Here is a 12407-nt window from a genome sequence, read left to right as displayed (position 1 = left end):
GATCACTTTTCACATGGCGACAGGTCATCTAAAAAAAGGTTGAGGTGAAGTCTAAGGCTGGAGTCACACTAACCTGCGCAAAATACGCTCCGTATTTTACATGCGTAATACGGATGACAGGCCCCTAAACAGTGCTCCGTATGTCATCCGCAATCAAGGTGTGGTCGCGTATTTTGCGCATGTCAGCATCCGTATGTAATCCGTATGGCATCCGTATGGTGAGATTTTCTCGCAGGCTTGCAAAATGGACATATAATGGAGCCCTATGACAGGTTTAATAAAGAAATGAAAGAATAGATATAGACACATAGAATGCATGTATGTATATATATATGTATTCTATGTGTATATAGCTATTCTTTCGTTTCTTTATTAAAACTGTCAGTGTGAGTTTACTGTATAGCGCACTGAATTGCCGGCTTTGCTAAAAGACACCTGGTGCGTATTTCTCGCAAGTCACATGTGTGGTCCGTGTGTAATCCATATTTTTTGCGCACCCATAGACTTGCATTGGTGTACTACGGCCGTAGTACGCTGACAATCGCAGCATGCTGCGAGTGGCACGGAGCGTAGGATACGGAGGAGAAATATACGCCTGGTGCGAGGGACCCCATAGGGAATCACTGGTCCGTGTCTAATGCGTGCTTTTAGCGCCTCTCACTCTCCCGTATTCCTCGCCAGTGTGACCCCGGCCTAAGAGACCCCGTCATCTAGGAGATTCTGCTCCTGAGGTCTGCTAGTGTCTAGCTGGACACTTTCTACTGGTGGAAGGTAGCACACATGCCTTTCATTTTTGCTTTGGGCAGTTGGTAATATGCCATCTGTATAGTCAAGGAAGCTTGTATTTAGTTTGTGCTCATCTGCGCATTTGTGTTTTGTGCCTGACTGTAAAGAATATACAATTATATTGTACAACTATATATAACAAAACAGGAAAAGATCCATTTGTACTGAAGTCCTGTGTCACTGCTTCTCACTGGGCCTGATCTCAGTTTGCCTATTTTACCTAGTCTTTAGTACATTTCTATGTGACTTACATGATATATATATTATTGTATTTGACATTGAAAGTCTGCTCATACAGCAAAGAATCGTACAACATAGAAGACACCAGGCCAGAAAGAAAAGGACTGCGATGTCTTCTACAGAAGCAAGTGGCAGAACAGAACAAGAGGCCTCAATCCAGAATTCAACGGCCAGGGACTGCAGGGGTATTGAGAAAGGGAATAATATTAAATAATCAGAGACCCTCTACCTGTCAGGAAAAGTTCTGTGGATATACAAAGTAAGATTTTAATTTCTGCTTTAAGCTACATCAGGTATTTCTATATTTGTAATATCCTTAAAATTAAATGATTCCATGTAGTAATATGAATATCAAATGCCCTTTAGTGGTATAGAAGGGTAAATAAAAATGTAAATTACATGTAGTTTAGCTTGAAATTGTATATCAAATCTGCATTGGTTTTTCCACGTCTCTGAATAATTTATCTTAATGTATTTCTTTCCTTTGCATTCTGCTTTCTAAAGTTCAGATTATTCATAGTGTAATGCTTGCTTCTACTGTAATATATATTTATATATGATATATGCTGTACATACACTGTCAGAGCTGCCAACAGGAATTTCAGTGCCCTATACTGGCAAAATTTTGGAACCCCCTTGAGACTCCACCCAGGCTTCACAGGAGCTCTGTACATGGTATACAGTGTATCGTTTCAAGGTACAGGTAATAGTGACTCACCAGTGACATTATACACACACGCTTTGTACATAGTGCCTGTGTACAGATAATACAGGGATCACCTGTGATATTATAATCAAGAGCTTTGTATATACTATATAGGTTAAAGCATAAGTGTACAGGTAATACACTGACTCACCAGTAATGTCTCTAGTTGAAGATATTCATTTTCGCTTTGTGTCTTCATCCAGTGCAGTCTGCCATCACTTCTTCCAGCCAGGACTCGTCTCTGCAGAAAATAACACCGTTATCTAGAGCACATCCCCCAATTTTTCCACAACTTCTACACTATGCCAGATGAAGAAAAAAAGTGACAGAGTCGCCCTGCACATTAACAGCTCCCCCACTGAAAACAGTGTCCTCAAAAAGAAAATACATCACTGCAGTAATAATATCCATTAATTAGCCTCTACAGTAATAATGTCCTACATTCTGACACCTTCCTGTAATAATGTACCCCGACCTGGCACCTATGTGCCTCATTCCCATGTGTCACCATCCTGCTCCCATATGTTCTCCCATCATGCCCATATGTTTCCATCCTGCTCCCATATGTTCTCCCATCCTGGCCCCATATATTTTCCCAACCTGTCCCATTTCTCCATCCTGCCCCCATATGTCTCCATCCTGTTCACCTACATGTCCTCCCAACCTGTCCCCCGATATATCATATATCTGCATCCTGCCCCCATTTATGACCTCTCATCCTGGCCCCATGTGTCTCCACCCTGACCCCCCATGTGTCTTCATCATTCCCCCATATGTCCTCCCATCTTGGCCCCACATGTCCTTCCATCCTAGTTCCATATGTTTTCTCATCCTTGGCCCATATGTCTCCATCTCGCCCCCCAATTTGTCTATAAATTGTGGGGCAGGATGACCGAGCCACCTGGCACCCTGGGGAACGGGCCCCCTCCTCACCAGGCCCCATATGCCAGTAAGGGCAGTAATTCCCGAATGGCGGCCCTGTATACTGAATATACTTACAGATGTTCACATTCAAGGAACACAGGAACTCAGGAATAAATGGAATGTGGAAGGAAAAAAATAACTTTTTTTTCACTAAAATTTAGATTTAGACCTAATTTTTTTTTTTTTTCACACGGGTAATAGGAGAAATGAGACCCCAAAAGTTGTTGATCAATTTGTCCTGAGTACGTCGATACCCCACATGTGGGGGAAAACCACTGTTTGAGCATACGGCAGGGCTCGGAAGGTAAGGAGCACTGTCTGACTTTTTCAACACAAAATTGGCTGGAATTGAGAGCAGACGCCATGTCGTGTTTGGAGAGCCCCTGATATGCCTAAAAAGGGGAAACCCATGACAAGTTTACCAATTTTGGAAACTAGACACCGCAACAAAATTATCTAGATGTGTGGTAAGCACCTTGAACTCCCAGGTGCTTCACAGAAATAGAGACGTGAAAATAAAAAAATACATTTTTTCCACAAAAATGATCTTTTAGCTACAATTTTTTTTATTTTCACAAAGGTAACAGGAGAAAATAGACCCCCAAATATGTTGTGTAATTTCTCCTGAGTATGCTGATATACAATATGTGAAGGAAATCCACTGCTTTGGCGCAGTGTTTGGAAGGGAAGTAGTGATGTTTTGGAATACAGACTTTGATGGAATGGTCTGCAGGCGTCGTGTCAAGTCGCATTCGGAGAGCCCCTGGAGGCGACGATGTTCCTAAACAGTGGGAACCCCCCACTAGGACACTATATTGGAATTGATCTAGGATTTTCCTGGTATGTGAATTTTGTGGAGGCATATGTGAGTTATGTAGTGTACGTCAGGTTGGCATATGTGAGTAGTGTAGAATGCATCAGGTTGGCATATAAGTTGTGTAGTTTGCGTCAGGTAGTCATATGTGAGTTATGTAAGTCAGAAAAAAATGTATTAGTTCATGCATGAGTGGTAGATTCTGAAAGAGTATTTCATAATCAGACCAGGTTTATCAGGGCAGCTGTCATACTGATAAGTGGTGTCCTGCCGTATCCCCCTTCTGTAACACACTTTGCACCCATTTTGCGTTCTTCCTATCTTTACAGATTAAGGGACCTCACCAGGGAAATGTTGGCCTGGTACAACAGGGGCACTTTCAGTTCTGGAAGTACTGGGGTCCACTCCTTCCTGACTGCCAAAAATTAGGGCCTTGATCACTACTTCACGGAACTGAAGGATGTTCCCAGTCTGGCCTACACAACGTGAATTCACAAAGGCGTTGTACATTGCCATCTGTGCGATGTGCACCACCGGCTTCTTGTACCACACCTTGGTTTTTCTCATGGCATTGTACGGCTGGATGACTTGATCAGTGTCACAGTGTTATGGTTTGTCTGGCTCGGTTATTCTAGGGTTAACTCCTGTAGCCTCTCTCTGACCCTGGTTGGACTTTTTATGGCCGCAATTTGGGAATTTCCCTTGTCCGTGATACTTTCGCCATTGGCTGAGTGTGTTTTGTGCCGTGTGCTGGTTTGCCTGATACTTTGGTTTTTGTCTCGGTCTGATCTCTGGATACTGCTTGTTGGATTCTGTTTCGGTACCTTCTCTGTCCGTTTGGTATTGACCTCTACCTGGCCCCGACTATCTGTGCTATCTATTCCTTTGGTACTGTCATGCTATCTTGTGCTTTGACCCCGGCCTGATCTGGTTTACGTCCCTGTCTATGCCCCTGGGCAGGGGTGGGCTGGGCTGGGTGGCAGGAGGGCATATGCCCTCCCGGGCCGGTGCCTAAGCAGCTGCACAGGGCCGCTGGAGGACAGACAGGTCAGGGCTGGACTGAGCAATGTTCAGCATTTTTCTCAGTGTGTGTTAAGTGCCTCACTTCCGCCCTCTCCCCTGCCCCACTTCCGTCCTCCTTCCCCCTGCCCCACTTCTGTCCTGCACTATGAAGGCTCTCTGCCACACATCTGAATCACAGCATGACATCATCTCCTGCAGCAGAGGCGGCTTATTCATAGGCTTGCTGAGCCTGACACCACCTGCACCTTCAGCAGCAGATGGCCATCTGTCTCCCCTGCCTGGTGAGTGCTTGTGACGCCTCCTCCCCCTGTATTTGAGTTTTTCTATTCATTGCATTGCAGTCCTCATTTCTCCTTACACCTAGTTCCCTCCTGTTTGCCTTCATCTTCCATCATAATTGTTTGCTGCATTACATATTTTAGCCTGTGCTCTCCATTTAATTGCTGGCCTTTTTGTTCTCTTATTTTCATCCTTACCTTTAGTTACCCCTTCTGTTATATAATTATTATTTTATCACCCCGTTTTCTTTTTTTTCCCCTCACTTTCTATACCTAGTCTCCTTCCTTGACTTTCTCACCTACTTTAATCCGTATGTGCCTTATCAATAAGGCTATGTGCACATGCTGCGGATTCACCTGCGGATTTTTCCACACAGATTTTGTAAAATCCGCAGGTAAATCCGCAGGTCAAAAGACTTGCGGTTTAGCCCTGCGGTTTCACACCTGTACAATGGAGCAGGTGTAAAATCGCTGCGGATTCCGCACAAAGAAGTGACATGCTGCGGATTTGAAACTGCAGCAAATCCACGTGGAAAAATCCGTACCATGTGCACAGCGATTTTTGTTTTTCATAGGTTATAAAGGTACTGTACAACGCAGCAAAAACTGCTGCAGATCTGCAGTGCCAAACCCGCTGTGAATCCGCAGCAGAATCCACAGCTTGTGCACATACCCTTAGACTATGTGCACACGTAGTTTGAAGTGCTGCAGATTTTTCTGCACAGATTTAGAAAAATCCCTGTGGTTTCACACCTCTACAATGGAGAAAGTGTGAAACCGCTGCGGATTCCGCACAAAGAATTGACATGCTGCAGATTGTAACCCGCAGCAAATCCGTGCGGAAAAATCCACAGCATGTGCACAGCGTTTTTGGTTTTAACATTGCAAAGAATGGTACTGTACAATGCAGCAGAATCCGCAACGTGTGCACATAGCCTAAAGGTGAGGAGAAGAGTTAGGCGATGTGCACACGCTGTGGATTCTGCTGCGGATTTGGCCTCTGCGGATCCGCAGCAGTTCTGCAGACAGTGTACAGTACCATGTAAGTCTATGTGACTTACATTCCGCTGTGCACATGCTGCGGTTTTTCAATGCAGAAAAGCTGCGGTTTTGAATCCACAGAAAGATTTGACATGTCAATTCTTTCTGCGGATTCCGCTGCAGTTTGCCACCTATTCCATTGTCTAGGTGTCAAACCGCAGGGGAAAACCGCTGGCCAATCCGCAGGAAAACCACAGGTCATTTTGGCTGCAGTTTTACCTGCGGATCCGCACGGAAAAATACGCTGGTGAATCCGCAGCGTGTGCACATAGCCTTACTGACATTCCATGTTCATTGTAGTCCATATCTTATTTGTTCCCACCTCCAGGACATATTCCTGTCTTTTTTTTTCATTTTCCTTATCTTCTTTTTTTTATGTATTTTTGGCTATGTGCCCACATTGCAAAAATGCTGCGGAATTGTCCGCAGCATTCTGCAACCCCCCCCCCTGCAAAATACAAGCGTTTTTAGCTTGCAGAATGCTTCTGCTTTTCCAAGTGATTTGTAGCATCGCTTGGAAAAGTGAATGACAGGTTGGTCACACACAAGCATAGCGCTTGACAAGTTTGGCCAAATTTTACTATTTGAGGCTGCCTATGCGGCATCAGTAGTAAAAGATAGAATTTAAAAAAATAAAATAATAATAAATATGGATATACCCCCTCGATCTCCTCAGTGGCACTCCTCAGCGGTGCTGCCGGCAAGTTCCGTTCCCAGTGATGCAGCATTGCGAGAATGAACTCTGATGACGTAGCGGTCACACAATCACGATATCACAAAGGTCATTTTGGCGCGAAGCACGCCTGGGAACAAAGCCGCCGCATGCACCGCTGAGGACTGGGAGGACTCCGGGGGCTGACAGAGGGTGAGTATATCACTATTTTTTATTTTAATTCTACTTTTTACAGGGATATGGTACTCAGGGCATGGAGGAGAGTCTCTTGTCCTCCAGACCCTGGGTACCATCCGCACATGAAGCGCTCACTTCATGCATGGTGGGCATAGCCAAATGCATAAAGTGAGCATTTCAATGCAATCCTATGGCAGCGGAATCGCCGCGATTCTGCCAAATTAATGGACATGCTGCAGATTTTTCCGCAATGCGATTCAGCAGTGGAAAAATCCGCAACATTGGCACAGCAACTGCGGGATCCCATTGGGATTGCATGGGATGTTTTAACTAGCATTTTATAAGAATTTCTGCTGTGGCCTTGCCGCTGCGGAAACACTTAAAAAACGCAACGTGGGCACACAGCCTTTTACTTATTCTTTTTCTCTATTTCCATGTATTTACTGACCGTGCAGGGCGCTTAGCATTTTCCACAAAACACCAGGATTGGAAAATTCGCCACTGGCGCCCTGTGCTCTTCACAGATGAAAGCAGTTTCACACTGAGCACATGTGACAGACGTGACAGAGTCTGGAGACGCTGTGGAGAGCGATCTGCTGCCTGCAACATCCTTCAGCATGACCGGTCTGGCAGTGGGTCAGTAATGGTGTGGGGTGGCATTACTTTGGAGGGCCGCACGGTGTTGGGCTGAGAGCACAACCCCCATCTGTGGACGTCGGGCCCTCAGACCATCCTCATGGAGTTGGTTTCTAACAGTTTGTGCAGACACATACACTCTTGTGGCCTGCTGGAGGTAATTTTGCAGGGCTCTGGCAGTGCCCCTCCTGTTCCTCCTTGCACAAAGGCTGAGGTAGAGGTCCTGCTGCTGGGTTGTTGCCATCCTACGGCCCCCTCCAGGTCTCTTGGTGTACTGGCCTGTCTCCTGGTAGCGCCTCCAGCCTCTGGACACTACGCTGACAGACACAGCAAACCTTCTTGCCATAGCTCGCATTGATGTGCCATCCTGAATGAGCTGCACTACCTGGGCCACTTGTGTGGGTTGTAGAGTCCGTCTCATGCTACCATGAATGTGAAAGTACAACTAACTTCAAAAGTGACATCAGCCAGAAAGCATTGGTACTGAGATGTGGTCTGTGGTCCCCACCTGAAGAACCAATCCTGAGGGTGTCTTGATAATTGCCAATAATTTCCATCTGTTGTCTATTCCATTTGCACAACAGCACGTGACATTGATTGTCAGTGTTGCTTCCTAAGTGGACAGTCTGATCTCACAGAAGTTTGATTTAGTTGGAGTTGTATTCTGTTGTTTAAGTGGTTTAAGTGTTCCTTTTTTTTGTTGAGCAGTGTGTGTGTGTGTGTGTGTGTGTATATATATATACTGTATATATATATATATATATATATATATATATATATATATATATTAGTACAGACCAAAAGTTTGGACACACCTTCTCATTCAAAGAGTTTTCTTTATTTTCATGACTATGAAAATTGTAGATTCACTCTGAAGGCATCAAAACTATGAATTAACACATGTGGAATTATATAATTAACAAAAAAGTGTGAAACAACTGAAAATATGTCTTATATTCTAGGTTCTTCAAAGTAGCCACATTTTGCTTTGATTACTGCTTTGCACACTCTTGGCATTCTCTTGATGAGCTTCAAGAGGTAGTCTTTTGGTCTGTATTGCATATCATGCTTGCGGCCACAAGACCACCTGTTCCCGGTGCCGGCACCAGAGAATCCTCACAGCGCACAGTGTGCATGATGTGAGGATTCACACATAGTGACTGTAGACATGTAGCTTAAAGGGATCCTGTCACCTGTTTTGGCCGGTATAACATGTGGCCACCGCCTTTCAGGGCTTATCTACAGCATTCTATAACGCTGTAGAAAAGCCCCCGATACGACCTGAAAGATAAAGTAAATAAGTTTTATTATACTCACCCGGGGGGCGGTCCTATGCGGTTGAGTCCGATGGGTGTCGCAGGTCCGGGTCCGACGCCACCCATCTTCATGCGATGTCGTCCTCCTGCTTGCTTCGTGTCACGCTCCTGCGCAGGTGTACTGATTTGCCTTGTTGAGGGCAGAGCAGATTCCTGCAGTGCACAGGCGCTGGGCCTCTGTGACCTTTCACCGGTGCCTGTGCACTGCAGTACTTTGCTCTACCCTCAACAGGGCAGAAAAGTACATCTGCGCCGGAAAGAGGTGAGGAAGCAAGCAGGAGGACGGCATCACAAGAAGATGGGAGGCGCTGGACCTGCGACACCCATAGGGCCGGACCGCCTCCCCCCCGGGTGAGTATAATAAAACTTATTTTTCTTATCTTGCAGGTTGGAGGGGGGCTTATTTACAGCATTATAGAATGCTGTAGATAAGCCCTGAAAGGCGGTGGCCACATCTTATAGCGGCCCAAACTGCTGAAAGGTTCCCTTTAAAATCCGACAACCCCTTTAAGGATGGGCCGCTACTCATGGGCCACTGCTGTGTGCTTGCCCCCCAGGCTAAAATCTGCCAGCCAGCCCCTGCCCCTGGGTAGCTTTGTCCCATAGTTATCTTTCTAGGAGTTTTCCTTCAGCTTAGACCATGCCCCCAACAATCAGGTGCTTCAGGTCCTATGTGACCTGAAGCAATCTCTCTTCTGTCCTGCTTACCCCGAATTCCTAGGAGCCTGAGGCTGTCTTCTGAACCCGTGTTCCGGGAGATTGCACCGGTGAGTTCACTTGCAACCCTTCCCGTGACAATCAGAGAAATCAACTGCCCCCATGTTCTTGTGGTACTCTAGTACACAGTTTGGTTTGTGGTCCTGTTTAGAAGTTCTGGAGGTGTTGCCATTACCACGTATGGTGGTCAAGAAAAGGACATCCCTCTTGTCCCTGTACTTGACCACCAGCATGTTGGCACTTCATTGGGTTCTGCTTTCACGCTTTCTGAGCATCTGCCCAATTAGCATCCTAGGGAGGCCCCTCTGATGTTTGCAGACTGTACCGCAGTTTGCGGTAGCTCACGCAGACAGAGACTTGAACAGTGAGTCGCTGGTATAAAAGTTATCTACACTGAGGTGATAACCTTGATCCAGCAGGGGGTATACCAAATCCCACACAATTTTCCCACTCACTCCCATAACAAGACGGCATTTAGGGGGTTGAATCTTGGTGTCATTCCCTTCATAAACCCTAAACTTGTGAGTGTACTCTGATGTACTCTGTCATTTTGTGCACCTTAATCCCATACCTGGTCCTCTGGGCAGGTATTGCCAGAATTTGAGCCTCCTCTTGAAGTCGATTAGGGACTCATCCACACAGATGTCTCTTTGGGGGTTGTACACCTCAGCAAACTAGTTGCTGAAGTGCTCAATGACTTTGAAAAGTCGGTCAAAGTAGGGTTCATCTCAGGCCAGACATTGCACATTATCACTGTAATACAAGAATTTGTGGATGGTCTCAAAGGGTGTCCTTGCCATAGGGAACACTGGAGTGTTATACAAAACATCAACACTCCAATATTGCCGATTTTCTGGTGTCTTCACAATCCCCATGTGAAGAATCGGGCCCCAAAACTTCATCATTTCTATGGCATCTTCAAGGGTCCAGATGGCAAATTATAAAGTCGGATTTTGGGATAAAAATTGCTGTATACAAATTTGTTTGCGACTCCATGAGATTTAGAAAATCTGCAGAGAAAAAGACTTTGAAAACTGTGAGGCCGGTGGTGTCAACTTGGATTCCTGATTGCGCCAAAAAAGCAGGAATCTGTAGCTCATAATTGTCAGGAGGTGAGGTCCATGCGGAGTCTGTAATGGTGGGCACTGGTTCAGTTTCTGCCCTGGGGCGTGTGCGTGGCGATTTGGTATCACTGGAGTAAGATGAGTTGGAAAAATTAAGGAAGGTGAGATTGTAGTAAGGGCCCAGATTGGGGGGTGGTCCACTGCTTACCGCAAACAGATGACACAGACACGAGACGGAGGCAGATTTCAGGTACAACAGGTCCGAGTTTATTGGCCGTCCTCCTGACGACAGTAGCAATACACCGCAGCACCTTCACAGCTCTCCGTATTGAGGCCCGGGTACCTGCATCTTCCTTCTGTCTTAGTGACGTTCCTCATGGCTCTTTCACTGGGGCTGCCCTAGGCCTATCTACCGCCAGCGCTTCACCAGTCCGAGGTCGTCGTCCATTTGGTACCTTCGGGGCCTCGTCTGTTCTGCGGTTCTTCGTGTTGGGGCCACCCCCCTGACTGTCTTTTCTCCTCAGTCCCCTGGTCGAGCTCTCCACTGCTGTCCATTCTCCTTACTGTCTCTTCTCCTCCTGAGCTCCTCCCGGGACTGGAACCCTCTGGAACCCTCTCCTGTCCTATTTATCTCCCTCCTCTGGAATTTCCCTCCTGGGTTCCTGTTTCCCCGCCCCCCATGACTAAGCATTTTCGTAGCGTTAAGCTGCTGTAAAGTCCTGTTCTCACGCTCCCCCCTGCTATCTTGTGGTCAAACTTAGGTACTGCACTCCTTTTCCGTTTTCCCCAGCTGTTTCCCTTTTGTCATTACAAACATCCATCTACAGTGCACCAACCGTCCCTTCTCCCTACAGACAAGTCCGTCCATCAGGTCACCTTCCCTACAAGATCCTCTCCCTCACTGTCAGTTTTGGATGCAAGGAAAGCGTATGCCTCCTCCTCTGAATATCGGGTTTGGGACGAGCGGGACAACATGTTTTTTTAACGTATGTGGTGTTTGTGTGTGTAACAAATTTTCTTCAGGTGTGTTTGTGAGTGCTTGGTGTAAACTTTTTCTTTTATTTAGAAGGGAAAAAAAAGAATATAGAAAGAAAAATATAAAACCTTGGCAAAATAAAAAACAGACTTGCTAAATGGACGTCAGTAAAAAAAAAATTACTGAGCACCCGCAAATGACAATAAACCTGATTCAATTCAGTAAAAAATACTGTAGTAGTCAACAATTACTATGGTATATTTTTAATGTCCCTAATCTAAATTATTTTTTGATTCTTTTTAAAAAGTAAAAAAAACTCCAACAACCGGAGGTTGATCACTGATGTGTAGAGTTGAGCGACTTTTGGTTTTTTAGGGTCGCGTTTCGTTTCGTGAAACCCGACTTTTCCAAAAGTCGGGTTGAGCAAGATCGTCCGATTATATGGAAAAGTCGGGGTCGTCCCGAAACACGAAACCCAATGTAAGTCAATGGGGAATAAAAGTCGGCAGTGAGAGGAGGACAGGAAACACACCTACAGTGCCCATTTGAATGCCAAAAGCATCAATTCTTCTTACTTAAGCTTGTCAACCTTAATTAACTTCATAATACAAGTTACGCACTGAAAACTGGGGGTTATTTGGCTAAAGTTGTGGGGGGGGGGGAGGGCTGGCTGCAGGTTTTCATGTGCCCTGGGCGAAAGAGCGCCCCTTTAACACATACCACAACTCATCAATGATCATGCTCCGATACGGCAGAGAAATAGCGGTATAGTACAATGAAAAATACTTCACTTTTTACATCTCATGACGAGGCCCATCTATTTCTCCATACAGAATCATTGGTCCCATATAATGTTTGAAACAGTATATGATGAGCTCCACATAATGCTACAGTATATGTTGGTCCCCATGGATGAAGCTCCACTGTCTTATGGGCCCAAATAATGCTCCAAACATAATGGGCCCCATTTCTAATGCTCTAGTGTATAATGGGCCCTGTAAATGCTGCTCCAGTGTCTGATGTCCACCTTTGGAAT

The 12407-nt window shown here is 45.6% G+C and overlaps 1 protein-coding gene across 1 annotated transcript in view; it reads left to right on the top strand.

Moving 5' to 3' along the window:
- LOC141082453 (uncharacterized) overlaps nt 1-12407 on the top strand; it is a 181193-nt gene that overhangs the window by 102206 nt on the left and 66580 nt on the right. Inside the window, exon 10 of the mRNA XM_073566417.1 lies at nt 1085-1285. Coding sequence (XP_073422518.1) covers nt 1085-1285 — 201 coding nt within the window. The remainder of the gene's footprint in view (nt 1-1084; nt 1286-12407) is intronic.

The sequence above is a fragment of the Dendrobates tinctorius genome, unplaced genomic scaffold (assembly GCF_039654945.1).
Source record: "Dendrobates tinctorius isolate UK_male_01 unplaced genomic scaffold, ASM3965494v1 ptg000001l, whole genome shotgun sequence".
Classification (NCBI taxonomy): Eukaryota; Metazoa; Chordata; class Amphibia; order Anura; family Dendrobatidae; genus Dendrobates; species Dendrobates tinctorius.
Note: the sequence above shows the minus strand (reverse complement) of the source record. Positions and strands in the feature narration are given on the sequence as shown.